The 18,602-nt window shown below is 42.8% G+C and overlaps 1 protein-coding gene across 2 annotated transcripts in view; it reads right to left on the bottom strand.

Annotated features, from left to right (window-relative positions):
• tie1 (tyrosine kinase with immunoglobulin-like and EGF-like domains 1) overlaps nt 1-18,602 on the bottom strand; it is a 197,828-nt gene that overhangs the window by 141,065 nt on the left and 38,161 nt on the right. For both annotated transcript variants that reach the window (XM_039736139.1, XM_039736140.1), the window contains exons 4-5: nt 13,577-13,732; nt 5,342-5,473 (exon numbers count right to left, since the gene is read on the bottom strand). In XM_039736139.1, coding sequence (XP_039592073.1) covers nt 5,342-5,473; nt 13,577-13,732 — 288 coding nt within the window. The remainder of the gene's footprint in view (nt 1-5,341; nt 5,474-13,576; nt 13,733-18,602) is intronic.

The raw sequence follows: 18,602 nt of genomic DNA, 5'->3' as shown, positions 1-18,602 counted from the left end.
CACCAACTGCCTTTCGTGGCTTATCAGCAAAAACCTGTAAACTTCAGAATGAAAAGACTCAGCAAAGACTCGTTTTCCTGAGGAGACCAAATAGCTTTGGGGTGGAAACCAAAACACTGGTGAACTTCTACCACTGCATTACTGAGAGTATCCTGAGCGCATGCATCACGGTATGGTTTGGCAATCTGACTTGGTGGGGACTGGCCATACGGCTTCTAAAATCATTGGGGCTGTACTTCCAGAACTTGTGACACCCTGTGTATTGGGAGAAACGGCGCCAGACTTCACACTGGACAGCTCATCGTTTCGGGACTGTCCGGGATCAGAAATGAGAGATATTAGCCATGGGGACACAGACACAAAAAGAAGGCATTACTTATTATTCTTTTGGCTGCTCCCATTAGGGGTTGCCAGAGCGGATTATCTTTTTCCATAAGAAAAAGTGAGGTATTACAAAAAACAATAATGAGATATCCTAACAGGTGCATGGGAAGAACAATATCAGGTGGGTTTTTCTTAAGGCAGACCTCACTGCACTTGACACACAAAACACAATAGCAATGTCCCAAACAAAAATAGTGAAGAATATTTACAGTGAATCTTGCCTTCCCCCAAATGAAAAAGAATCAAAAATAATAAATATATACAAAAAAAGATTGTAGTCTTCCTAAATATGAAATGTAGTCAGTAAGATCCTGCACAAAACAAAGACAATATTGTAATTACAAAAAAAGACAAAAACTGCACCACAAACCCAAATATATAAACACCTCCACCAAAATAACACTGTAACTTGGAGATATCGGTTCATATACAAAAAGAAAATATATACAAAATAAAGTGCAAGCCGCTTTGCTTGATGTACTTTGTGATATAAGCGACACCAAACTCTCAGTCACCAACCACCACTGAGTCAAAAGACGACCCCTGTAGACCAAAAGTGCCTTTTTTACTTAGGGCCGAAATTTCCAGCCAATCCCGCGTCATGCCTCTCCCTTTGTCCAATAGCAGTTGACACAGGCCCGCTCCCCATACATGCTACGCCCAGCCCCTTCAAGGCCTAGAATGGGGGCCTAATGTGTGTGATTGAGCGTGAGCATGAGTGTGCCCATGACGTGATCCAACCAGACAAGCTGATTCATCCTCTGGATTGTAAGTTACTTTCCTTAGTTTTAACTCGGAATCCCCTTCTCAAAACTAATGCATGCATGCATAAAACTAACGTTCTACGCTTCTTACTTTGCAGTGGCAGGTGGTTATGGAGATGCTCACGTTTCAACTGGGCACATGTGAAGTCCAGTAGGCCTTTCCTGGACACACGTCTCCCCCCCACCAAACCCCCCCACCACCGTCAGCGACACATACTGCCGAAGCGAAAGTTCAAATCTTTGAGGAAGCGCGCCTGTAATTTGTCTGTTTAAAAAGGTAAGTGCCTTTAATTTACCAAGTTTAAGTTGGTATTAGACAGCTTCATAGCATCTACTCAACCAGATGTCTGAGGAGAGCTGAATCCATCATCTGTCATGACAGCCAGAAAGCTCATCCTCAGTTTTTTTAACTTCTGCCTTCAGGGAAACGCTACCAGTGCTTCACCTCTGGTTCCACCCACTTCAGAGACAGCGTCTAACCCCAGGCCATAAGGTTCTTGAACTCCCAGTAACCTGATCCTTCCTGCCATGTGCTGTGTGCTGTACCCTCCTGCTGGTTTATGTGGAACTGTGCTGTATGTTACGTTTTTAACAATGGAACCTCGGTTGTCAAACAACTCTCATCTTGAACAAATCGGTTCCCAAATATATTTTCCGAACAAAAAACACGTATTGGTTTCTTAACAGAATCTCGGTTTCCGAACAGGAAAACTGGTAACCATGTGCTTCGTGGGGTGAGATGTGCAGCGGAAGAGAATCAGTTAGGCCGCAGTCTCCAATCAGTGCAGACACCTGCTCAAATTTTCAATGCCTTGTCTTGATTTTCTTTCTGTTTTGTTACTTTTTTATATAAATTACTGTATTATTAACTCTTTTGTGACTGATTTTCTTTTTTTTTTCCTCACCTTTGTTCACCCACGACTGTGTCGCCTCCCACAAAGATAACATCATCCTAAAGTTTGCAGATGACACCACAGCGATTGAACGCATCACTGGTGGGGATGAGGTGGCCTACAGGAGGGAGGTGGACAGTCTGGCGTCATGGTGTGAGGACAACAACCACACCCTCAACACAGACAAGATGAAGAAGATGATAGTGGACATGAGGAAGAAGAGGAGACCTCACCGGCCACTGTTCATCCGAGGGCTTGAAGTGGAGAGGGTGAGCAGCATTAAATACCTGGGCATCTACATCAGTGAGGACCTCACTTTGACACTTAATATCACACAGCTGGTCAAAAGGGCTCACCAGCGGCTGTACTTTCTGAGGAGGCTGACGAAGTTTGGTATGTCAACTAAGATCCTCTGCAACTTTTATGGCTACATTGTTGAGAGCATCTTGACCAGCTGCATCACCGTGTGGTACGGCAACACTACTGCTGTGGACCACAAACGCCTGCAGGGAGTGGTAAAGACTGCTGAGAAGATCACCAGGACCCCATTGCCCTCTCTGCAGAGCACCTACAACTGCAGAGTAAGAAGAGGAGACCTCACCGGCCACTGTTCATCCGAGGGCTTGAAGTGGAGAGGGGGAGCAGCATTAAATACCTGGGCATCTACATCAGTGAGGACCTCACTTTGACACTTAATATCACACAGCTGGTCAAAAGGGCTCACCAGCGGCTGTACTTTCTGAGGAGGCTGACGAAGTTTGGTATGTCAACTAAGATCCTCTGCAACTTTTATGGCTACATTGTTGAGAGCATCTTGACCAGCTGCATCACCGTGTGGTACGGCAACACTACTGCTGTGGACCACAAACGCCTGTAGGGAGTGGTAAAGACTGCTGAGAAGATCACCAGGACCCCATTGCCCTCTCTGCAGAGCACCTACAACTGCAGAGTCAGCAGGAGACCTGCCTCGATCCTCAGGGACCCCACACACCCCCAACATGCACTGTTCACACTTCTACCCTCAGGCAGGAAATATAGGAGTATGAAATGCAGGACTTCCAGGCTAAAGAACTCTTTATTTCCCAAGGCCATTAGACTCCTAAATAACTGACTGGAGTTTATAACTGTGGTCCACATCATTCTGTCTACCTCACACAACAGTATTTGACTTGTCCATCACACATCTACCTGCACATTACACTTTATACTTCTATTTTTATACTTTATGCTGCCTCTGTTACTTATTATCTATCTGCTGCTTATTATTTATGTTTATCTTAATATGTTGGATTTGTCATTTGGTGTGGACAGCAAAGAAAGAGTTTCATTGTACAGGGAAATGTGTTTCCTTACTGTGCACATGACAATAAACTTTGAACTTGAACTTGAACCCGGGGCTGAGTTTTTTTTCCAAAAAGCTGAAGTTTTCTGAAAAATCACACAAAGCAATAATTTCTCACATAAACCAACATAAAGCGTATGTTGCTGCCTGCAGTGCTCCGTTAGCCATCTCCGGCTGCAGCTGTCACAATAGCAGCAGCGTATCGAGCGGCGCACACACAAACCAATTATTTCACACATAAATCAACATAAAACATCTGTCACTTGTTCTGTGACCGCTCTTGTTCGCCGTTTTTGGCTACAGCAGTTGCGGTGGCCCAGGAGCGGCAATAGATGGGCAGTAGCAGCAGTGGAGATCGCAGTATGACACAATCTGGTTTGTATCTCTTATCACTGTAAGTGGCAGTCACCCCAAGTGATCGTTATTATAGGCGCATCAGCTATACAAACACGATTAGCTGATGTCAGTACATTTACATTTACTTATTTGGCTAACGCCTTTATCCCTGGCGACATACAACATATTTATGATACAATGGGTTACATTTCTTTTGGTTTTCCAACACAGTGTCAGGGTTTGAAGTCCGAAGCCTTAACCGCTATACCACACTGCCTACGGTACCTCACTTTCGTCTTCGATCTCGATCTCACTTGCACCAAAATCGGAGTCCGACAGGTCAGAGATCAATTAAAAATGATAAAATATATACGCAAAAAGTCGCTCACTGAGTATTTTACTTTGCGCATTTGCGTCGCTCTCTAACCAGATGTCGCTACCCTTCTTGACATCGTTTGCTCGTCACTACCAACGCAAATGCAGGGAATTAGACGTCAAGTCAACGAGTCTAACATTCCTCCAAGCAAAGAGAGACTACCTTTACCGTAATGGTGAATTGTTTTTTGACGTTTACAGTTGATTTCTGCCCTTAACCCCCTCAGGTTCACAAAAGTCGACATCCGTCCTATAAGCCACCATGGAGCTGAAGAACTCCTCCGTACAGGTAAAGTGAAGTTAAATTTTTGTCTATATTTGTTATTGTGTTTATTCTTTTTGTGTAGGATTTTATGCATTTTCATTGTTTTTGTATATGATTTTATGCATGAAAGGATTTAAAGGTGGAGTGGTGGCTGTGAGGCTAGAGATCTGAACTGGCAATCGGAAGGTTGCCTTTTGTATGGAGACCAAAACTGCACACAGTACTCCGTAAATGCCAAAAGGGATTCTGCTCTGTCTGGCCCTTGAGCAAGGCCCTTAACCTGCAATTGCTGAGCACTTTGAGTAGTGAGAAAAGCGTTATACAAATGCAAAGAATTATTATTATTATTATTATAAAGGTTATATATAAAAAGGTTATATATTATAAAGGTTAAATAAGCAATAATATGGGGTTTGGGAATGGATTACTCCATTTTACATTAATTCTTCTAGAAAAACTGCTTCAGTTTTCAACCAAATTGTTTTCTGAGCAGCCTTTAGGAATGAATTATGTTCGACAACCGAGGTTCCACTGTCCTTACTCTTCTATACTGCATTTGTTTATGGACTATCCTGGCTCAGGATGACAACAGCTGCCTGTGGGCCTGCTCACGTACATCATGATCCTCTAGTTACTCTGCTTCTTGTATTTTAGAAATAGCCTTGAAATTTCAAACAACAGGATACAGCTAATTGTGCCCTGGAGGTGTTGGCCACAGAGCTTGTTTTAAAATCGTAACTTAAACTGCTTTTCAGTGGTCGATGCTGCATCAGGCAGATCACGGCAGAAAAGCACCATTTCTAACCTTTGGTGATTTTTTTTTTTTTTAACATGGAGCTGCTTTTTAGCAGTTGTTCTCCTTTGCTGATGCCATCCATGGCTGCCTTTCCCCACGTTGCTCTTTTATAAATTCATAAGATCACTTGGTTTTCATCGACCTCTCAGTGTTCTGCCAGCTCAGACCCACATTAAGTCCATTTACCTGTCTCACAGCGGGTCCCCATGAAGCCCGGGGGGCAGATGCAGTCTCCATCCTTTTCATTACAGATGCCCCCATTCAGACATTCCTGGCAGTCCTTCTTGCAGTCGCTGCCCCATTTCTGAGCCGGGCACCCTGTCATTAAACAATGCAACAGCATAATATTAATCAAGGTGAGAGGGCAACACAAAGCATGCATGGTCAGATCTGATCACCTTCAAAGCTAAGCTCTGTCCCGCTCCTGTGCTATCTTTACGTTTAGGGTTTGTGGATATTAGGGGTCACTGTTGCCCCTTAAACCCAACATACAGACACGCAGGGCACAGGGTAAAAGCACTAAGAAGTCATTTATTTTCTTTTTTCTTCTATAAATTGTGCCTCTAAGCACCACAGTCACAAATAACAGGCAAATAACACAATAATCACAATTCTCTTTCTTTCTCCTCCCCACCTCCCAGCAAGTGTTGTCCACCTCCACCCAACTCATACTCGCTTGCTGGGTTCTCAACAGTCCTTTATATATGGTCCGACCCAGAAGTGCTTCTGTCTTTCCGTCCATGTGACTCGCCATGCACTTCCAGGTCAGATGGAGAACTTGAGTTTTCTTCAGTAGGGAAGTACTTTGGGGTTTCAGTCCTCATGACTTGGTAATACTTCCGGGCTATGGGTGAGACAGGACACCCCAGGTGTTCTTGCAGCATCTCCTGGCAGCACTCACAGTACCCAGCAGGGCTGTGGTATTAAACTACATGTCCCTTGGTGCCCTGAGTGAATCCGGGACACCGCTACACTGCCACTGCTGGGAAGCTGCTATCTAACGTCTTGGGGGAAGTAGTGTCCCAAAAGGGTTGCCTTCTCCCATCCATTCTGTGGTCGTCCCGGACAGGTTGAGCTGCCGGACGGCCGTATGTTAGAGGTTAAGGTTATCTACCTGGTCAGGGCACAGCCGGCAATCTGTGTGTGTCCAGAAATAAAGGCACCCAATCCTGCATTCCTGGCTGATGGCACCTCCACCACTGTGTCACCAGTGCCAAAAACTACCCATTTTGAAAATCAAACAGTCAGATCCAATACTAATTGATGTACCTGTCCTCTCACTTCCTCACTTCCCCTTTTAGTGTGGAACTGAATTGAGTATGAAGGTCATTCCATCACAGGGCATCTAAGCTCAATTTTGCAAAAACTGGACTCCTGGAGGACAGCAGCTAGATCCCCACTCCAAGGTGGTGACTGAGAGATAAGGTAGGAAATGCCATCCATGGTGCTATATGCCCCCTCTTAGCTCTTTGACCTTGTCAGTACCTGAGTGGGATGGACAGCACCTCCTGGCTTGTGTGCTGGTCAATTATCTGGCCAGATGGCCAGGATGAACAAATGACAGATTAATTCCTGTCTTTGTCAGAAGGTTGGCAGAAGATACCATCAATATGAAGAGTGTTGTTGTGGTGTGAAATTTTGCATATAAGTTGATAAATATTTTGTATGTCTTTATTGGTATGGTTAAGTACTCCAACCCCTTATAGGACTGTAATTTTATGACAGGGTTGTTAGAGGCGCCTTAAACCAGTTTGGCAAGTGATTATCTGCAGGACAAGCTCAATTAACCCTCACAGGAAAGCCACACTGCCCAGCTGGCAAACATCAGCTCAACAAATGGTTTCGGGGGCAGGTGTGAAGGTACTCTCTGTCCCATTGGCTTGTATCAGAAGCCTTTAAGTACCATGATGCCCAATTGGCTATAGAGTTTGGACAGAGAGTTTATAAATTTGCTTGCTTTACCCTTTCTCTTAGAAGCATGACAATGAAGGAGCCTCTTTCAGTCACACCATTGCCACGAGGAGCACAACTCAGGCAGCCATATTGAGACAGGCATGTGGCCTGATCTGAAGAAAGCTGACCAAAAATGAACTAGAGGCATTTAAAGTAACTGCAAGTGTGTGTGCCACCTAAAACTACACATCAGCATTTATCAGGTTGTATGGTTGCCAATATTCAAATATACAGTACATCCAGAAAGTATTCACAGCGCACCACTTTTTCCACATTTTGTTATGTTACGGCCTTATTCCAAAATAGATTAAATTCATTTTTTTCCTCAGAATTCTAGACACAACACCCCATAATAACAACGTGAAAAAAGTGTACTTGAGGTTTTTACAAACTTATTAAAAATAAAAAATTGAGAAAGTACATGTACATACAGTAAGTATTCACAGCCTTTGCCATGAAGCTCCAAATTGAGTTCAGGTGCATCCTGTTTCCCCTGATCATCCTTGAGATGTTTCTGCAGCTTAATTGCAATCCACGTGTGGTAAATTCAGTTGATTGGACATGATTTGGAAAGGCACACACCTGTCTATAGAAGGTCCCACAGTTGACAGTTCATGTCAGAGCACAAACCAAGCATGAAGTCAAAGGAATTGTCTGTAGACCTCCGAGATAGGATTGTCTTGAGGCACAAATCTGGGGAAGGTTACAGAAAAAATTCTGCTGCTTTGAAGGTCCCAATGAGCACAGTGGCCTCCATCATTCATAAGTGGAAGAAGTTCGAAACCACCAGGACTCTTCCTAGAGCTGGCCGGCCATCTAAAGTGAGCGTTTGGGGGAGAAGGGCCTTAGTCTGGGAGGTGACCAAGAACCCGATGTTCACTCTGTCAGAGCTCCAGAGGTCCTCTGTGTAGAGAGGAGAACCTTCCAGAAGGACAGCCATCTCTGCAGCAATCCACCAATCAGGCCTGTATGGTAGAGTGGCCAGACGGAAGCCACTCCTTAGTAAAAGGCACATGGCAGCCAGCCTGGAGTTTGCCAAAAGGCATCTGAAGGACTCTCAGACCATGAGAAACAAAATTCTCTGGTCTGATGAGACAAAGATTGAACTCTTTGGTGTGAATGCCAGGCGTCATGTTTGGAGGAAACCAGGCACCGCTCATCACCAGGCCAATACCATCAATACAATGAAGTATGGTGGTGGTAGCATCATGCTGTGGGGATGTTTTTCAGCGGGAGGAACTGGGAGACTAGTCAGGATAAAGGGAAAGATGACTGCAGCAACGTACAGAGATATCCTGGATGAAAACCTGCTCCAGAGCGCTCTTGACCTCAGACTGGAGCGACGGTTCATCTTTCAGCAGGACAACGACCCTAAGCACACAGCCAAGATATCAAAGGAGTGACTTCAGGAAAACTCTGTGAATGTCCTTGAGTGGCCCAGCCAGAGCCCAGACTTGAATCCGATTGAACATCTCTGGAGAGATCTTAAAATGGCTGTGCACCGACGCTTCTCATCCAAACTGATGGAGCTTGAGAGGTGCTTCAAAGAGGAATGGGTGAAACTGGCCAAGGATAGGTGTGCCAATCTTGTGGCATCATATTCAAAAAGACTTGAGGCTAGAATTGCTGTCAAAGGTGCATCGACAAAGTATTGAGCAAAGGCTGTGAATACTTATGTACATGTGATTTCTCAGGTTTTTTTATTTTTAATAAATTTGCAAAAACCTCAAGTAAACTTTTTTCACGTTGTCATTATGGGGTGTTGTGTGTAGAATTCTGAGGAAAAAAATGAATTTAATCTATTTTGGAATAAGGCTGAAACATAAGAAAATGTGGAAAAAGTGGTGCGCTGTGAATACTTTCTGGATGTACTGTACTTTGCACATTTTTATTATTTATGAATATTATCAATAATACATTATTTAAAGGTGTAACTTAACTCCTGCTTGTTTTTTACTACACCTAATTACCTGAGGTTATGAATGTAGAAGGAAAGCTGGGGAGAAATTATATGGTACAACACCTTATAAACAGTGGTGAGTGTGTGAGATTTGAGGCATTCTGACAAAGGCTACATATTAATAATACAAAAGGGGAAAGACAAAACAAGTGTGCTGAGATGGATAAGGATCATTAGCCAGCCAGGAGGCTAATACAGTGAAAGGACGGGATATGGTGACAAATGGACATGACTACAGTGTCCCCTGATATGCTTCATGGCAGCATCCCTGGGCTTCAGTACCCATATGGACACCCACAGGACAAGCTGGGAACTGCAGTGCCGTGGAGCAGCCCTGTTGGGTTCCATGAGTGTTGCAGGGATTCATGATCCCTACTTTTGGAGATTTCCGCTTGCCCTGGTACCGGAAGTACTCCCAGATCCAGTTTATCAGAAGCTGTTCTGCTTTACCCAGGTGAGTTGGAGTCAGGTGGAAGATGGACGAGGCCCATCTGGGTGGCGTGGAGGAAGGAAGAAGAGAATTGTGATTGTGTTGGGTTATCTCTACAAAGATGCTTTGATCAAGGCAATTTATTGCAATAAAACTTTTATCCAAACCCAGCACTTGTGTCTGAGGTTCGGGGTGCTGTAACACCCCCTTACAAGTCTCATGACTTAATGTGCCAACCTAAGATGTAGATGCCCCCATGTTATGATGTATAAGACCTACAAATTATTATCTATATTTTTATTATATTTTGCTCAATCCCAACAATATAGGCATTATAATAAAAAAGGCATATCCTCGTGCCTTAAACCTCACTTTTAAAACAGTTGTTCACAGCATAGTGCTAAATTGGTTTTACAGCCTGGGAAAGGAAGACTGAGCCAGTACCTCAGATTATTGATTACTTTATGGATGGACATCTGGGACAACAATTTGGTTTACAGCCAGGGAAAGGAAGACATGCTGATGTTTTAGGCAACATCCAAAAAACTTTATTATCTGGGAAAAGATAGATTAAAGAGTTTGAGCAAAATTCATTCATCATATTGACAGCCAGCCAATCAAGTGTATGCAACAATCATATGTTGTGAAACCACGGAATGAAAGTTTATAATAAATATGCCTCATTTGAAAGCAACATCGAAAGAGAAACAGCGTCGACGAAAGAGCAAAGTTAGAAAAGAAAACAAAGACACGTGACCAGTTTTCATCAGATCGTCAGTTAACGGCATTTCCATGAACATTTCAGTAAGCTTTTTTAAGACTATTTGATCCAGACCTTACTATCGATCTTAGTTTCTATTTCTTATTATTGTTTTTTTAATAAATATTACCTTGTTTTCATCTTTCTATGCTTTGTCTTAATGTCTAGAGTGATTGAAATAATGAGGTTGATTTCTTGTAGCACCTGGTGCAGCCAGAGGTTTGCCATACGCTCCGTGCTGTGAGGTTTATTAAGGCTGAAGCTGAGAGCTCCACCCAATAGTAGGGAACAGGATGTAAAGTAAAGTATTCTTGACTAATAAATGGCCTATAGTCAAGGACCTGGAAATGCTGAGCCTTTGTATGTTTGAATATTTTCTTGGAGACCTAAAGCAATATTTAGGTCTGAGATATCTTTAAAACACTGTATGTTGTTCATGCTGTTTATAAGTAATTTTCTTGAAGTGCTAAGAGAGTAACAGGCTGTGCAATTCTTTTACCACTTGTGTGGATTAAAGTGCTAGAAGTTAACCAGCTGTGTGTGTGTCATTCATAGGGCACTGTTGAGTTTCTGTGTGTATGTGTATACTGTAGTTATGTATGTGTGTGTTATTATTAGGGTGTGGGAGTAGACCAATCCAATAATGAACTTGACAAGTGTAAGGGGTACACAGATGATAACACATTCTATAATTAACAAAGAAATTAAGAAAAAAAAAGACAAGATGTTTCACCGCAATGGACCCAATGCCAATTAAAAGTTTTCAAGCCACCTTGGAATGTTTCACGTTTTCTTGTTTTACAACATCCAATCCCAGTGGGTTTACTTTGCAATCTGGCTGAAGAGGATGGGTGAGCTTTTTGGGTGAAAGGCCCATTCTCGTCACAATTTTTGTAAAGTCATAATGCTTTACACATGATATCCGATATGGTGTTCCACAAGGCTCTATCCTGGGTCCGCTGCTTTTCTCAATCTACATGCTTCCGTTAGGTCAGATTATCTCAGGTTACAACGCGACACACAGCTGTACTTATCAATAGCACCTGATGACTCCGACTCTTTCGATACACTAACACAATGTCTTACTGGTATTTCTGAATGGATGAATAGTAATTTTCTCAAACTAAATAAAGAGAAAACTGAAATTTTAGTAATTGGAAATAATGGATATAATGAGGTTATTAGAAATAAACTTGATGCATTAGGATTAAAAGTTAAGACGGAAGTAAAAAAACTTAGGGGTAATTGTTGACTGTAATCTGAATTTTAAATCGCATATTAATCAGACCACTAGGACAGCATTTTTTCACTTAAGAAACATAACAAAAGTTAGACCTCTTATATCATTGACAGATGCTGAGAAATTAATTCACGCTTTTGTTTTCAGTAGACTAGATTACTGTAACGCACTCCTCTCAGGACTACCCAAAAAAGATATAAATCACTTGCAACGAGTGCAGAATGCAGCTGCTAGAATCCTAACTGGGAAAAGAAAATCCGAACACATCTCTCCAGTTTTGATGTCACTACACTGGTTGCCTGTGTCATTCAGGATTGACTTTAAAATACTGCTTATGGTTTATAAAGCCTTAAATAATCTCGCTCCATCTTATATATCGGAATGTCTGACACGTTATATTCGAAATCGTAACCTTAGATCTTCAAATGAGTGTCTCCTTATAATTCCAAGAGCTAAACTTAAAAGAAGTGGTGAGGCGGCCTTCTGCTGTTATGCACCTAAAATCTGGAATAGCCTGCCAATAGGAATTCACCAGGCTGATACGGTGGAGCACTTTAAAACACTGCTGAAAACACATTACTGTAACATGGCCTTTTTATAACTTCACTTTAACTTAATCCTGATACTCTGTATGTTCAATTCATCATAATAACTATTCACAGTGGCTCTAAAATCCATACTGACCCCTACTCTCTCTTCTGTTTCTTTTTCCGGTTTCTTTGTGGTGGCGGCCTGCGCCACCACCACCTACTCAAAGCATCCTGATGCACCAACATTGATGGACTGAAAGCCAGAAGTCTACGTGACCATCATCATCAAGTCCTTCCATGAAAACCCTAAATACAAAGAGGACTGTTTGACTTATGTTAGGTACATTGCCCAGAGGGGACTGGGTGGTCTCTTGGTCTGGAACCTCTACAGATTTTATTTTTTTTTTGTTTTTTCTGTCCACCCTGGCCATTGGACCTTACTTATTCTATGGTAATTAATGTTGACGTATATTTATTTTTTATTGTGTCTTCTATTTTTCTATTCATTTTGTAAAGCACTTTGAGCTACATTTTTTTGTATGAAAATGTGCTATATAAATAAATGTTGATTGATTGATTGATTTAAATTGATTAACATTTCATCTGTAAGCTTTTGGTTTACACCACATACCACATATTGATTTAAGAAGATTGCAATCTCCAGCCACTCCCCTGTCTATTAGGGGTGTGGAGGTGGAGATCGTTGAGGAGTACAAGTATCTAGGGGTGCATATGAGCAATAAGCTAGACTGGTCCAGGAACTTGCTGGCCATATACAAGAAGGGTCAAAGTAGGCTGTATTTCTTATGCAAGCTCAGATCTTTTAGTGTCAGCAGCACTATGTTGCAGATGTTCTGTGACAGTGTGGTTGCCAGTGCCTTTTTCTTCGCAGTGGCATGCTGGGGGAGCAGCATGAAAATGGCAGACATCAGGAGACTAAACAAACTAATTCAGAAGGCTTCCTCTGTGGTAGGAGAGAAACTGGGCAGATCAGAGAATGTTGTCTAGGCTTTGGTCTATTATTGAAAATGCTAATCAGCCACTTCATAGTGTTGTGGTTGGACAGAGGAGTGTTTTCAGCAGTAGACTGACTAGCATCAAGTGCTCCACTGAACGTCACAGAAAATCCCTCCTCCCCACAGCCATCACACCCTATAACTCCTTTTCCGGTCACTCACCCACACTTTAAGCTATTACCCTTTTTTCTTTATTGGATATCCAGGTACATTTTTCAAGTACTTGAAATGTGCAACATACTATCTGTTCTTGTGCAATAAACTGTCTTCTCTTCACATGAGAATAACCTTATTTGTTCTCAGAATGTGCAATATTAACTTAAGATGATGCAACACTCTGCACTCTAGTTTGATACTTACATTTATTATACTTTATTTATATTTACAGGATTACTTTATACTTGCTCTTAGTGTAACATGTCCCTTGTCTGTTGTTAAGTTGTAACATAAGTAATTTCCTTCGGGATTAATAAAGGTTTCTGATTCTGATCTAATGCCAGTTAAGAAGCCACTAAGCACCGCAGTCACTTACCCCTCACTATCAGTCTCCAGAATGTGCCGTACACAGGGCTTTCGCCCATGAAGGAGGTGCTATAGATGCCCGTGTTATTCTCTGAAACGTGTTCAATCCTGTGCTCTGCTGATTTGTTGACTATTTCAGAATTGAAGCTTGTATGAATGTAGTTTCCTGTAGAAAAAAAAAATAAAATCTGTTACAAGGCCAAGCAGAAGGCACAGACAAAAACACAGGTATTAAGGTATTAAGGTATCAGGGCAAGCACAGGAGTGGGCCGTAGGGCAAGGTGGGCAAAATACGGCCCATGGCACAGGTGTGAGCAACCCGTCAGCTATTTATAAAAATAGCGACGAACAAAGCAGCAGAGTTTTCTTTTGCTTACCGCTTCATGAAATTGCTCTAAAATTTGCTTCACGTGACCTTTTGCAATTGCGATATCCAAAACCCACTAAAAGAAAATTTTGTGGGTTTGTTGAGTTTTGTGGGGTGGAAAGGAAGGGATTTTGCTCCCAAAGGGGTTATTCCTTTCTCATTTGCCACCGTCATCCTCCACGGCTGCACCGAAACTTCAACAGCTCCTTCCATGAAACTCCACACATCACCTCTGCACTACCAGCCTGCAGACTGTTGCCATCACTGTCACCTCACATCACTCATTTAGGGACAGCTAACACTATGGGTGACACCTTCTGCGCTCACCGTCTACAACTCCATAAGCCAATCGCCAGCAGCCAAGCACCCAGGCAATTGGATTTAGCAGTGGAGACGTGTGCCCACCCTTATCATGCTCTGCACGATAATAAGCTGTTCCATGCTTTTCCACGTGGAAAAAAAGGGGTTGCAGATGAAATGAAAGCGATGCAGATTTCTGTTGTGGCGAAACCAATTTTTGCAAACTTTTTCGAAAAGCAAAATGTCATGTTAGGTGACTTTTTGTCATGCGGTATGTCAGATCTGCCAATGGCAGTCACTGATCTCGTCGCTGCACCACGTCAAATTCGTCATTTTATGACCCACTTAATCCTGGAGGGTGCTGGGGCCTATCCCATAACACTGCGCGCAAGGCAGGTACAAACCAGCTAGAACAGGGTACAAGGCAGTCCATCGCAGGACAAACACACACACACACACATACACACACTGGAGCCAATTACGTATCACCAATACACCTAACCTACATGTCTTTGGAAGGAAATTAGAGCAACCGGTGGAAACCCACACAGACATGGGGACATGTGTGTGGCTCGACATTATCAATGCCCGACAATGTTCAGAAGCCATTAAGGAGGCTAACACACTGTCAGGTTATATAGCGCCATGACGTGTGGAGTCCCAGGAGGTTCTGCTCAAGCTTTATAACACACTGGTGAGGACTCATCTGGAGTCCTGGGTGCAGTTTTGGTCTCCAGGCTACAAAAAGGACATACCAGCACAAGAGAAGGTCCAGAGAAGAGCGACGAGGCTGATTCAGGGGCTACAGGGGATGAATTATGAAGAAAAACAGAAAGAGCGAAGATTAATGCTTGCATTAAGTTTAGGTCTTGTTATGTCTGAATACACAATGGGAGGTCTGAAAATCAAAAGTCCACCTTATGAGAACGATTTAGTTAAAGAAGAATGAAGAGGAGACCTGATTGTTTAAAATTATGAAGGGAATTAGCCCAGTGGATCGAGACGGTGACTTTAAAATGATCTCATCAAGAACATGGGGACACAGTTAGAAACTTGTGAAGGGTAAATTTCATGCAAACATTTGGACATTTTTCTTCACACAGAGAACCACAGACACATGAACTAAGTGACCAAGTAGTGTGGTAGGACTGTAGGGACTTTCAAAACTGGACTTGTTGTTTTTTTACAATTAAGTGGTCTGAGTGGCCTGTTCTCATCTCGATCGTTCTGATGTTCAGTGTGAATCGGTCATCAGACATTAACACGGACAGTGAAACTGATGCATGCGGCACTGTATGAGTAAAACAGTGTGATATGCCTGGTGAATTTAGTTGCATGAAGCTTCACCGCGATGAGCACAGTAGCTGCGTGGCATAAAGGCAAAATGATTGTGATTGAGTAGAAACACAAGCAAGACATTTGCCTCCTTAACACTGTTCACAAAGGAGCAACAGTCAATATTCATATAAGGTGGAAATGCGGAAGTCACTAAGCCTTGTGCCGTGGTGACTTACAATAACACAAAGGGCAGGTCGATTGTGCAGATCACGAACCGACATTCTACCCTCTCATGCTCAAGCAACAGAAAAAATTAGAAGAAGAGTGTGCAAAGAAACACTTCTGCTGTACTGACTGTAGCACTGAGCTGCACATTGGTGTCGGCCTCAAAGCTCATCACGTGAAGGACGTCTACTAAATCAGTGCAGCAGTGGACACTTGACGGACCTTTCCTACTGTATTTACGCGCACGTCTTGGGATTTACTGGTTTCTGTTACACATAACAACATTCTTTTCTTGTTGAAATGTTGCTTTGCTCATTTTTATGAGGTAAACATAATGCTAAGGAGGTTAAATACCCAAAGAATACATTTGGTGCAGGGCAACAACTCTGGATCATCCCATGACACACGGGGTCCCCACGTGTGAGTTTGAGAACCACTGGTGTAGTGTGCCTTTCATTGTTAACACAGACCCTTGGGGGGGATCTTCAGGACGTTAGAACAGCGTTTCTCAACCTTTAAGTATTTGTGACCCGAGTTTTCATAACAGTTTTAATCTCGCCCCCCTCAACATTTTTTTGAAATGTAGATGCATATTTTATTATACCTACTTAACTTTTATCGACATTTATCTAACTCAATATTTATTGTTTTAGTATCAGAATGTAGTTTAAGTTCATTTGTTTTGGTTTCAACAGATGTTTTTTTCATATTTTTGATTCTTGTTTTCTTTTTATCACATCTTCGCGCCCCCCTAGGGGGGTCCGCCCCACAGGTTGAGAACCACTGTGTTAGAACACTGTAAAGATTAATTAATAATAATAATAATAATACATTTTACTTAATAGGCAGCTTTCTTAAGCCTTGGGCGGAGTGGTGGCTCTGCGGCTAAGGATCTTCACTGGTAATCGGAACGTTGCCGGTTCAAATCACATAAATGCCAAAAGTGAGTCTACTTCATTGGACCCTTGAGCAAGGCCCCATAACCTGCAATTGTCTCCATCCCTTTTGATTTGAACAGCTCTCAGTCTTTCTTGGCAAGAGTCTATTAGTTTGGCACATCTGGACTTGGCGATTTTTGCCCACTCCTCAAGATCTATCAAATTCTGACGGCATGTCCCACGCACGGCTCTCTTCAGGTCACCCCACAAGTCTGGGCCATTCCAGAACATTAATCCTCCTTTGATGAAGCTGTTGATTTTGATGTATGCTTTGTGTCGTTGTCATGCTGAAAGATTAGTTACTCTTTGGCTTCCTAGCAGATGCTGGAAGGTTTTGTACCAACACAGACCGATGCTTGGTAGCTCTTCATGATTCCATCCAGCTTGACTAAAGCCCCAGTTCAAACTGATGAAAAGCAGCCCTAAAGCACAATGCTGTCTCCACCATACGTCACTGTGGCTATGGTGCTCTTTTTTTTTTTTTCTATGGTGTTATTTATGCACCAAACATACGTTTTGGAATTACAGCCAGATATTTCAACCTTGGTCTCATCAGACCATAATCCATTTCTGGAGACTGGGTGTAAGTTTTTCTAAGGTTTAATCAGGCTTGGATGTTTTTCTTTGTGAGAAAAGGATCATCTTGCTCATCATCAGACATATAAAGAACACACCAGATCGTTGCCCCATGTAAGGAACAAACAGCACTTGTCGGAAAATCCTGCATCTCCTTTAATGTTACTGTAGGCCTTCTAGTGGCCTCCCTGACCAGTTTCCTCCTTGTATTTTCAAGAATCATGGAAGGGTGTCCTGATCTCGGTAGAGTCGCTGTTGAACCATATTCTCTCCTCTTGTTTTTGGCCGTCTTCACCATGCTCCATGGGATGTTTAATGCTTTGGATAATTTTTTGTTCCCTTGTCTGGAATCATCCTGGGTAGAACGTTAATCTGCATCCAGCCCTGCATGTAGGCCCTCCAACCTGCAGGGACAAACCTAGGGGTTGGTGGCAGAATTAGCAGTCCAGCCACCATAAAAAACCTCACACTGTTCCACTCCAACTGAACTAGTGTGGTGCTGAGGTGTCACTCGTTGCATGGCTGCACTCGGGTCCTAATCTGGGGATCCTGAGTTGGTTTGTCATGTGGTGGGTGCGGCGATGTGCTGTATCAGTGCCTGCTCCTAACCTCTCTCTCTTTCTTAACACACAAGGTCACCTTACAATTAAATTAAACAACAGTAATTAGATATAAAAGCAAAGAGGATGATAAAATCAAGTAGCGATAATGTACAGAGGTAGTAGTAAACATCAAAGATAACAGGCATTGACTGTGTTAAACTCCTAATTGGTATTGGCTAGAACGCTAGATGGCAGCTCCCCTGGACAGTAGATGTGCCCCGGATTCCCTCAGGGCATCCTGGGACATTGAGTCCATTTTCTCAGCCCTGTTGGGTGCCGTGAGTGCAGCTAGGGAAATGCTCATAAAGGACCTTTGTAGGGACTTTCCCTACAACCCGGAAGTACTTTGGAGTTAGGAGGATGGAAGCCCACAGTACTTCTGGGCGGCTTAAAACTGATGATGTCTCATTTGACCCGGAAGAAGAGGAGGAGCACTTCCGGGTCAAGGTATATATAAACGACTGGTCGAGACCCAGCAGATGAGCCGGAGTTGGGAGGGAGTGTGTCTGAGCTGCTGGGTGGAGAAGAGGATTGGATTATTGATATTTGTGAATTGTGGCGATTGTGGTGCTTTGTGCATTTTATTGAAGAAAATAATTTAAAAATTCTGCTTGGTGCTTTAAAACGTCTGTCTGTTAGGTTTCACGGGGCAACATCGCCCTCTAGCGTCCATAGAGTCCAGTTGACGGATATGAGAGGGAAGAGAATTCCCAAGTTGAGGAGCACTATGACAGAACGCTCGAGCTCCCA

The sequence above is a fragment of the Polypterus senegalus genome, chromosome 14 (assembly GCF_016835505.1).
Source record: "Polypterus senegalus isolate Bchr_013 chromosome 14, ASM1683550v1, whole genome shotgun sequence".
Lineage (NCBI taxonomy): Eukaryota > Metazoa > Chordata > Cladistia > Polypteriformes > Polypteridae > Polypterus > Polypterus senegalus.
Note: the sequence above shows the minus strand (reverse complement) of the source record. Positions and strands in the feature narration are given on the sequence as shown.